General features: G+C 41.4%; 1 protein-coding gene across 8 annotated transcripts in view; it reads left to right on the top strand.

The window, feature by feature from the left end:
* SON (SON DNA and RNA binding protein) overlaps positions 1-11126 on the top strand; it is a 44268-nt gene that overhangs the window by 21598 nt on the left and 11544 nt on the right. For 2 of the 8 annotated variants that reach the window (XR_014789101.1, XR_014789102.1), the window contains exons 6-10: positions 3562-3744; positions 4811-4921; positions 5599-5715; positions 9931-10017; positions 10092-10149. Coding sequence is in view for 3 of the 8 variants with exons in the window: in XM_084843655.1 (XP_084699781.1) it covers positions 3562-3744; positions 4811-4921; positions 5599-5715; positions 10092-10124 (444 nt within the window). In the remaining 5 variants the exon portion in view is untranslated. Of the gene's footprint in view, positions 1-3561; positions 3745-4810; positions 4922-5598; positions 5716-9930; positions 10150-11126 lie in introns of those variants that run through there. The other 6 variants (XR_014789100.1, XM_084843655.1, XR_014789099.1 and 3 more) reach the window with 4 other exon arrangements.

Below are 11126 nucleotides of genomic sequence, written 5' to 3' on the forward strand. Positions count from 1 at the left end.
CAACCATTTCTTTCCTCTGCCTTTTACTATGCACGTAGCTGAAGAAAGCCTTTTTGTTGTTTTTAGCATCCCTCGCTAACCTCACCTCGTTCTCCGCTTTAGCCTTCCTGACGCCATCCCTGCAATTCTGTGCTACCTGCCTGTACTCTTCCTTTGTTACTTGGCCTTCTTTCCACTTCCTATATGTGTCCTTTTTTGTTTTCAGGTCATCCCTAAGCTTTTTGTGAAGCCACATTGGCTTCTTCTGTTGTCTTCCACCTTTTCTTCTTGTTGGAATTGTTTGTGATTGTGCCTTGAGAATTTCCTTTTTTAAAAGTTCCCACCCATCTTGGACTCCTTTTCTCGCTAGCATTGCTTGCCATGGGACCTTACTGATCAATGTTCTGAGTTTATTAAAATCAGCTTTCCTAAAATCCAGGGTACGCGTTTGAGTACACTCGGCTTTTGCTTCCCTTAGAACCAAGAACTCAAGTACAACATGGTCGCTTTCCCCCAGAGTTCCTGTAACTGCTACTTTATCCACTAAGTCATCTCTGTTGGTTAGGATCAAGTCAAGGATAGCCGATCCTCTAGTTCCTTCCTCTACTTTCTGTAGGAGGAAGTTATCCGCCACACAAGTCAGGAATTTCCTGGAGGGGCCATGTTTTGCAGAATTTGTCTCCCAACAAATATCGGGGAAATTGAAGTCCCCCATTACTACTACATCATGCTTCCTTAAAACATTGGCTATTTGCTTTTCAAAAGTTTCATCCTTGTCTTCTCCTTGATTGGGTGGCCGGTAGTAGACTCCGACCACCAGGTTCCTTTTATTCTTTGCTCCATTTATTTCAACCCAGATGCTCTCGATGGGGCTACCAAGCTCCTCCTCCTGTATTTCTGTGCAGAGATATGTATTTTTCACATACAGTGCAACCCCGCCTCCCTTTCTGTTCCTCCTGTTCTTTTTGAACAAGTTATATCCTTCAATTGCTGTATTCCAGTCATGAGAGTCATCCCACCAAGTCTCAGTTATACCTATCAAGTCATAATTTCCCTCCTGTATTAAGAGTTCAAGTTCGTTCTGTTTGTTTCCCATACTCTGGGCATTAGTATATAGACATCGAAGACCATGTGCTTCATAGTCTGGCTTTCTTCCTACCTGTGTCTGAAGACTATTATTGGACGCTATCAGAGCTGTTCTCTCCATTGCAGTGCATGCGCCTACGTCCATTGTTACCCCCAACATTACATCTCCCTTCCCCGTAGGATTCAGTTTAAAGCCCTCCTGATGAAGTTCTTCATGCTGTGGCCAAACACATTCTTCCCAGCCTTTGTGAGGTGCAACCCATCCCTAGCCAACAGCCCATCTTCCAGGAAGTATAGCCCGTGGTCCCAGAATCCAAATCTCTCTCGTCGGCACCACCTTCGTAGCCAGTCATTCACCCGGAGTATTTTTCGTTCCCTTTCTATCCCTCTTCTAACTACTGGAAGGATGGATGAGAAAACTATCTGGGCCCCAAAGTTCTTGAGTTTCCTTCCCAAAGCTTCAAAGTCTGACGTGATCTCTTCGTAGCTCCGCTTGGCGGTATCATTTGTTCCCACATGGATGAGAAGAAAGGGATACCTGTCAGTGGGCTTTATGAGTGCAGGCAACCTTTCAGTCACGTCTCTAATCTGTCCTCCCGGGAGACAACATACCTGGCGAGTCCACGGGTCTTCGCGACGTACTTGGGTCTCGATCCCACGCAGCAAGGAGTCTCCCACTACTACCACTCTTCTCTTCTTCTTCTTGTAGGCCTGGGTTTCATCGCCTCTGTTTGACTGACCTTTAGCCTCTTGCTCACTCTCATGCAGGTTCCCCTGTGATTCTTCCTCTGCAGGCTGTCCTCCAGTCTCATCTGCAAGTACCTGGAATCGGTTCCACAGCTCCACCGCTTCCACTGGTGCAGAGTGTCGTCTAGTTCTTCTTCTCCTAACTGTCACCGTTTTCCAAGGAGTATCCTCTACTCCATTTTTCTTCACCTCAGCATTTCCCACTGCCTCATCTTGCTGTTGCTCTTCAAGCTTCTGGTCTGCCCTTTGCTGCTGTAGTTCCCCCATTCTGTCCAAGAACTCTTCGTGTTCTCTTATTCCCCGGAGGGTTGACAGTCGCCGCTCCAGTCCACTTACTTTTTCCTCCAGCAGCGTGATCAACTTGCACTTGTTGCAGGTGTAGGCCATGTTGTTCTCAGGCAAGAAAACAAACATTGCACACACCTTGCAGGTCACCACCACTGGAGAGTCTTGTCCTTCCATAGCCTCTTTTCCCTTTTTGTGTCTAGCTTTGTGATTGTTCTAGACTAGCCTGTGCCTGCTCCTCTACTCAGTAGAGGTTAAAAGCAGAGTCCCACTGGTGTGGAAGTGTGTGTTACAAGACAAATAAATGAAAAAAAGTTAGTAAAAAAAAATAAAATAAAATAAAATAAAAAATGTTAGGGGCCTCCCCCTTGACCTCCCCTGCCGAACTCCCCTGGCCAACTCCTGTTTGCTCCCCCTGTTCGCTCGCTCTGTTCGCTCGCTCTCTGCCAGGCCCCATCATTGCAGGCTTTTAAGAAGGCCCTGAAGATTTACTTGTTTATTCTGGTCTTTCATGGAAAAGGCCCTCTCTCGGATAGTCCCCCACCTAACTGCCCTCACAGGTGGGCAAGTGAAGAGGGCCTCTCTTGCTGATTTTAAAGTGCAGGCAAGCTGATATGGGTGAAGGCGTCCTTCAAGTAACTTGGTCACAAACTGTCCAGTCATGTAACATTTGATTTCACCTTGTATATTATAATATAACATTGACCTGTTGATGACATGACCTGAGAGTAATATAAAGCAGTTCTGATCAGTGAAAAATAGCATGATGGAAACTTGGGAATCCAGAATTTGGAACTGCTGGGGCTGCAAGGAATTGTTGCAAGTTTGCCTCAGGTTAATAGATCATATACATTGCACAGCCTTTGGATTCACAAGTAATTTCAAAAGCTGATTTGTATTTCGTGAAAATATGAGATGGATGAGTCTAAGAAATCGTTGAATACCTTCTCAGCTTCATTCTTTCAGATGAGCTAGCCAAAGTCAAGCATGCCTCATCAAAAATTGCTTCTGCTTTGTAATCCAGAAATGATTAGTAGTGAAAAATAAATATGCAAACAACGTAACTGAATGGCATTATACTGTGACCAAGGCTGACCTCTACAAGAATGTAGTGCTATAAAGATGAAAACCTGCTCTAGAGGGTCCCCCAAACATCTGGAGCGGATTTTGAGGTTACGCAGGGGCAAAGAAGAATCTCCCCACCCTCCCAGTTTTGCTCATGGAAGTAGTTCCACCAGCAGAAAAACTTAATTGATTTCACCTGATAAAAATCCAAAGATTTTCTAGAATGTTGTAACTTTAAGTTCAGAACCTATCTGTTTAATTTGCTGCACATTGCTTTCAGTTTGGTACAGATGTTTTGACAAGACAGAATACTTAAATATTTATTCAGAATATATGTAAGCATGTTGTGCATGGATTACTCATAATTGTAATACCGGTGGTTTTTTTTTGCCCCTTAAGACTCCTACCATAAAACCAGCAGCTCCGAAAACTCAGGTTACTTTGACAAAGGAGTTTCCTGTGTCTTCTGGATCTCAGCACAGGAAAAAAGAAGCTGATAGTGCATATGGAGAATGGGTTCCAGTTGAGAAGAGCAAGGATGAGAATAAGGATGATGTATTCCCCAACCCAGCCAATCTGGAGGTAAAAAGTAGAAAGGTCTTAACACACTGATATAAAGATGTTCACCTGAAAGAAAGGAGAGATATTGGCTATGAATTTTTAAAAGGCGATTTATGGAATTTAGGCTCCATTCCAGAGAGCATGTAGAGATGTGTTCAGGATTGGTGTGCAAACAGAGGGGATTCTGACTTCGCTGCAGCACAGGTCTTTGTGCTGTGTTTCAAACTGTTTTGGAAGCTTCCCATGTTCAAAACTGGTTTGCCAAATAACGCTGTCAGCTGACTATTTTAATGGTGGTGCTTTCATTTGCTTGTATAGCTGTTGAACTGTTCATATTACTAAAAGGATCTACTTCCTCATGCAGATTTCACTGTCCCAAATATTCCAAGGTTACTTCTTGGAAACTGTGCATCCTTAAGACAAGTGTATGCAGGAGATGTATATTGTAAGGCCCCTAGGGTTTTTTGTTCTTGTTGTGTGCTGACACACAGAAACACAGTTCCCTGTAGTGGGATCCCTGTAAGGTTTCCAGGGAATGAAACTTGTCCCTGTCTGCGCCATACGCTGAAGACACACCGAATCCCTGCAAGGGGCTAGAGAAAAATATTTGCTGTCACCTCAACTCTGTTGGCAAGTGCAGCTTGTTACTTACCACTCACCATATAAGTGAATGGCAAGCGTTCATCTGTATGGAAGAAAGTAAAGGGGTTCACAGTTTACATCATTGAGTAATGGACTATCTTTACTCTCTGACCCTGGCTACCCCAGTGAATCAAGCATGTCCCTCTAGGATGGCCGGGAGTAGATTTAGTCCATACCTCAGTGATATTCCTGAGTGTGGAGTCCTTTACTTTCTCTCATATAAGTGAATGGTTGCCATTCACTCGTATGGCAAAAAGGCAATATGTTGGATGGTGCTGCCTTCTGTATATCTTCATCCTGGTTTCTGTTTCTTGCTCATGGTAGCATGTGTTAAAATGTTGGGAATTGTCTTCTATATAGATACATATTTACATCCCTCTGTAAGGGGATACACTGCTTAGTGATGTGGATTTTCAAAACAGATTACATCTATACTCCTTTCTAGCCTGTTGACATCTCATCAGCACTTAATGAGCGGCAAATAGCCCAAAAGAGGCTTACAGAAAATACATTTGATCTGGAGGCAATGTGTTTGTTAAATCGTGCACAGGAACGGGTAAGTTACATCTTTCTTTTTGCTCTGACAGGAGCTTCTTGAAATTTATATGACACCTGAAGACACTCTGTGTTTTTGGAAGTCATTCCAGTTTTACACAAACTTGTGGGCATATTAATTTTAGAATTCTTGCGTTTCTAAGGTTTGAGATTTTTAGTGTAAATTTAGATCACATAATTTGGGGTAGAATGTGAGACTAGAAAGAACCAAGTTAGCTTTCATATCGAGACTTCCAGATTAAAACTATCTATATGGATGCTACAGTGCCATTACTGTAAGTTAGTTTGAGTAGTAACACGATAATAATTCAATACCATGCCCTGGTATAAAGTGGTTTATGGCGAAGCATGTGCCCATGTATAAAGAAGGCACAGACCGTAAGCAGTGTTTAGAAAAGGCATGTTTATAGATACCTGAGGATTTGGGTGGTGGTGGGGAATGAGGATTTAATCCCCTCTCCCCCTCAAAAATAAATGAATGAATAACATTAATAACTGAAATAGTGGAAGCCAATAAGGAGTTTCTCAGAATATGTAGTTCTAGATTATTTAGAAATGAAATCTGCTTGTTCTTAAAAATACATAGTGGCTGGTGCTGCTACAAGGAAATGATTTACATGTATTTCTAACACTTGAGAACTTACTAATTCATTATATTATGCTGATTTATGGTTGCAGATTGATGCCTGGGCTGAGCTGAATTCTATACCAGGCCATTTCACGGGAAGTACGGGAGCACAGGTCTTGTCTTCAGAACAGTTATCCAACAGCGGTCCCCAGGCTTGGGTTAAAAAGGTAGATGATATTCAGACAGATGAGTCCAAATGTCACATTTTAAATTCCTTTGAAATCACTGGAAGCAGTGACAGTGATACACATAGGACACTAATAGCCTCCTAAAATACACACAGAAAATAAACTGAGTCAATTTACTTTTGTGTTCTGTCAAGATGTGTTTGCACTCTTGTTTTGGAATCTGTATCTACTATGCCTGATTAGCTCTGTGTTAATACTGGTTTTGGTAGGTTAACTGTAGAAACGGGGAGAATGATCTATGCTCACGTGTTTGAAAATAGTTGTTTTAATCCCATGGTTACTGTTATCTTGTGCTGAAATTGTCCTGAAATGTGGGTGCAATTGAATTGGGGCAGTTCTATTACTTACCTAGTCAGAGTTAAATTTGATCTTGATTTCAGTAAAATTTTGACAGGGAGTTGAATGAGTGGTTAACAGGGCTGTAAAAATCCACTTGCTTGGCTCTGTTGAGCACATCTTTGAAATGAGGAGCTGGAAATGGAGGTAGAGGCTCTGTCTCCATAGATGTGCTCGTCAGCTTTCACCCCCATCTCATTGTAAAATGGGCAGGGGACTTATCTTCTCCCTCATTTAGAGGCAGAGCTGAAATCCTCAAGTGTACCTGATCTAGCAGCAGCATCTGGACTTGCCTGCTTAGCTCTTACGAGAGGAAGCTTTATTCTAGGATTTCTTGCATTATGGAGTAGCATGGGGGAGAAGTCTGTTTTTCCTTTTAACTCTGAGGGAAGAGAGTAATCTGCTGGCTTGATGGGGTTAATATCGGTGAGAGACAGGCAAGTTGATATGAGCATCTTGCACAAAGGGAGGTGGGGGGGAAGCCTTTGGGATGCTGTGTAAGGGTAGCAAGGTGCCTCTGTTTTTGAGGCAGATTGTATGTGTTGGTGGAGTGAGGGCAGAGGACAAGCAGAACATATATGAGTCTGGATTGAATTGATCAGTGATTGAGGCGAACACAGAGAAGACCAAAATAAATAATATTTGGATGCTTTGATTACTGCTGAGGTTTATAAGGCAAGCCCTGACCTGCTGTCAGAACTTGTGGTGTCTAGGTTGACTCTAAGGAGGAAACCCCAAAGGAGCCTTGAGCTTGTGAGTCAGAGTTGATGTGATGCAGTTAGGTTTGAGAATTGACTACACTGGAGAGCTCAGAAAACTTCTAGGTTGCATGCTTGGCAAGTATATTTTTACAGTCTTGATAAATGATTTTTCATCTTTCCCCATGTAGACTCATCTGTCAGAATTAATTGCACCTGGTTTCTAGCTCTGATTGATTTTTACATAGCATGGTTTTTGAAGCCAACTGGTTTGAAAAGTGGGTTGTAGTTCAGTCAATATAAGCACTTAGATACAGTAACCAAAGAGTTTTATAACTGTGTTCTGTTGATAAAATGTATTATACACTTTTACACTTTTGTAATTAAAGTATATGGGGAATACTGTAAATATATTATCTGTAAATATTACCTGATGAACAGGTTTTCTTTGTGGAAATAAAAGTGGGGAACCAGTGGTAATGAATGACAGCCATTTTAACAAAGGTTTCGCTGAAGCTTCCATTATATGTTTGTCTTTCATCACCCATGTACAGTTCACAAAAAAGGCCATACTTGTTATAATTTAATTGGCAGTATATCCATCAGGCACATCCCAATTATTTTTTAATAAAATCTGAGAAGAGTGAACAAGTGGTTCTTGAATCATGACATCCTAAAAAACAAGACTTCACAATGATGGTGTTTTTCCCCATTGTAGTAAGAAATATGAGGGGCATGTCTGAGGGTTGCTTGTTTTTAAGCAGTTATTACTTCATAGCCATTTAATTGGACCTTCCCAGTTGCTTCAGATTGTTGTAGACTGGCCTTGGGCTTATAAAGTGACTATTGTTTAGAGAAGGTGGAAATTTTGATATCATCTTAATATACTTAGTGCAAGATGTAGCTGATGGTGCCATCTGAAAGCAGTAGTATTGGGGTGCTCCTTATCTTTTCTTAAGATTCTCAAGACAGGATGAGTTGTTCTTTGACTTTCATAGGCCAAGTATTTTCAGCAGGTCTCCTGTGCTGTAAAGATCTTCTACCGTTTATAATGTAAAGATCTCTTCTTAAGAATCGCAAATGTGTCAGGTGGACTGTAGGGAACATTGCTTCCTGCCCTGTTCTTCATCTCCTAAGCTACGCCTAAACCTCAGTCACTAGTACTCTTGATTTGATGAGCATTGGAGGGCCTGGGACATGAAACATGGGTCTGCCAAGAGTAGGTAGAGTTCTATTGGGGAACTTTTTCATAGTGACAGTTTGCTGAATATAAGTATAGTTGGTGGTGGTTCCATCCTGTGTATTTCCCCAGTTTGTATCATGTAGTTTGTACCACCTTCGATACCAAAGAATTGTGTAGAAAATTACTCTCTTGAGATCTGTGAGGTTGGACTGCTCTGCTGTTTTACCATCTTTGGCACCATATGGCTACATGTGCTCTCCCCAGGTTCAGAGTGCTTTTGAATCTCTAACATGGGGTTAATGGGTAGGTCTATAAGTGGGCTCTCTCCTTGTAAAGCTTACAGCTTTTCCAGTGACAGTCAAATCAGAGGCAGCTTGAAAGCAGTTCCGTTTAGGTTTTCTTGAGTGTATATTATGCAAAAAAGCCCTTCATCTGGGAATTTCAAGTTGCACTACTGGGAGATGTATGCGCCTTTCCTATTCAAAATGTTCTAGCTGAGTGAGGAAAGGAAAATAGATGTTCCTGCTTTATACAGTTTAGAATTCCTGGATGAAAAGGCTTTTCTTCAGCACCTTCGGGTTTAGTTGACTTAGGGCACAATCCAATGCATGTTTAGCTGGTAAAAAAAAGTCCTATAACTCCCAGCATCTCCCACCCATGTGTGGCTGGAGCATCCTGGGAGCTGTAGGTCATTTTCCTGTTCATACATACATAGGATTGCACCCCTATCCTATGCTACTAGATACTCTTCCTTGGGAATAGGTCCTGTTAAACTCAGCGGGACAAGTGAAACCATAAAAAAAAACAACTCATTTACCATTATCCAACATAATAAGAGTTTGCTATTTATTTTCTCTGAGCTCAGAAATATGGGTGCTTTTGAATCTTATAGATATTGTACTACTTTGACTCTTCTGGTAAATTCATTAGGGAACCCAAAACGGTATTGGTGATTTGTTTGAGAAGTGAAATATTACATCTACATTGCAAAGTTTTGAATTTTTAAAAACTAGTTGAGGTAGAGCATACTGAAATTCAGTAGTCATTTTAAAATTAACTAGAAGGCTATGCTTGTTAATATGCTTCATATTGTAGAAAGGAAGCTACTTTAAAAAAAAACAGTGGCAATTTTTGTTTGGCCTTGTTTTCATTCGTTTGACTTTTAGTAACGTGATTTAAAATGTTTGGGCATTAGGCCATTGAACAATATTCTTAAAGGAATAGCTTTAGTCAGAAATGATTTCTGTTTTGCATTATCATCAATGATGTAATCAGTTCACAAATGCAAAAATATTAAACTCTTCACGGTACTTGTGCAACACATTTATTCTTCCTTTTAGGCTTATTTATGTGATTATTCATCCAAGTACATGATGAAGCACCAGAGGCTCGGGGGTAGGGGGTTGTAAAATACTTAGGCCTGGATTCAAAGAACAGCACAACTAATTCCGTGTCCCCAAGAGAGGTCTGTTTTTAGAATAGCAGTCCATGTTCTACTGTGTACATTGGAGCTTACTTGCTAGTACATGGGTTTAGGACTGCAGCCTTATATTTAGATTGTTCAGCAATGCCACTTACCTTTTATTGACAAATAATTTTCCAATACTTGAATGGATTTTTAATATGTGTGTATAATTGGCTTTCACATCACAAAATTTGTAGATAAGCTTGTGTGGTGTGTCAGTACAAAAAGAGAAAAATATTTGTGCACTTCAAGCTACGGAAAGTTCCTACCCTCCTGCTTGCCAGCTGAGATAAGTGAAAAAATGACTTCACTCCTCTAGCAAAGGAGAGTTGGCTAAGCATAACATTTCTGGAAGGAGGGGTAGCTCTTCAAGTGAACCAACATGGTCAGTATGTTGTGAGTTGAGTGGAAGGTGAACAGGTGAGAGTGTTTGTGTGTATGAGTTCCTTGGATGTTCTGAAAGCTGTGCTGCTCTGAAGCTTCCCCTGTCCCAGCACTGTGTCCCCCTTCAGGACCTAGATTTCATCTGGAGGGCCTGACTGCGCTGATCTTACTCGATTGCTGCAATGAACAGGAATCCTGCTGCTGAGAGTGCCCAGGTGAAAAAACCTATAGGAGAAAGGGTAGTGTTTCCTTGGTGTTGGACTATAATAATGCTCTTCCCTTACTTCAGAAATCAGTGACTGCCAATATTAATGCATCCTGAGAGCAATGCAAGATCCTCCAACAAAGTAAGCATTTCCTGGTAAAAATAAACAAGGGGATTGGGGGAGGGGGAAGACATTTTCATTTCTCTTTAGGAGCTGGACTGGCTTCTAAAGTTTGGCGAACGTCAGAATGTTTTGCTAATTCTGGACTTTCTCAGGCTTCAACTGATAGATCTCTGATAATTCTGCTATACCAAATCTATATAATAGTTAAATGCCTTCAGGAAACTGCATATTTACAGTAGCTGCAAGTTAAAAGCAGATGAGGATACATTACATTTGTGATTTCATCTGAAGGCTAAATGTGTTCTGTGACAGGAGAGATAATCTACTTTCTGTGGGTAATATACTTAATGGCAGGACTGTTTCTTTGATATAGTTCTACACACCCACTTTCAGAAACACAGAATCTGGCGTTTGACATCCTGAATGCTTCAGCATTTTTTTAAAAAGGTGTATTTCTGCCATTGTGGTTGCAGAAAACAGCTTGGAAAAATCTGATGCCTGCTCTGAAAACTCAGGTACTAGGGAGGAGCTGGATATGGTTTCTAGTGATCAGGAAGTAGGATTTCAGTGCCGTGTGTTGATATTCCTTACTCTGCCCTTAGCAGTCATGATACGTCAATCTCAGCATCCTGAATCTTAGAAGCGGAATAAATTATGCAGAGTAAACATGCTTATGCTTAGAATAAGGGTTATTTGGGTGTACTGCCAACCCGCCTTGCTATATTCTCCCTCCACCTTTGCTCGTTCGCCAGAGTGCTTGGTGACTTATAGGGTTCTGTTGCCTCACAGGTTCAAGTATAGGCACAGAGAGAACTTTGGCAACTTCACTGCCCCCCTCCCCCCATATTCACACAGCCATATTACCATGCTTGTGTCCATTTAGAGAAAAATATTATGAAGACCTCTACGTTTGTGGATGGGGAAGGAAGCTATTTATATGTAGCCACAAGTGCTAGTGGCTGTATATGAGAAACATTGATTTGGCTCAGAAGAGA

The sequence above is a fragment of the Heloderma suspectum genome, chromosome 3, assembly GCF_057233095.1.
Source record: "Heloderma suspectum isolate Gila_16-S chromosome 3, 16-S_ref, whole genome shotgun sequence".
Lineage (NCBI taxonomy): Eukaryota > Metazoa > Chordata > Lepidosauria > Squamata > Helodermatidae > Heloderma > Heloderma suspectum.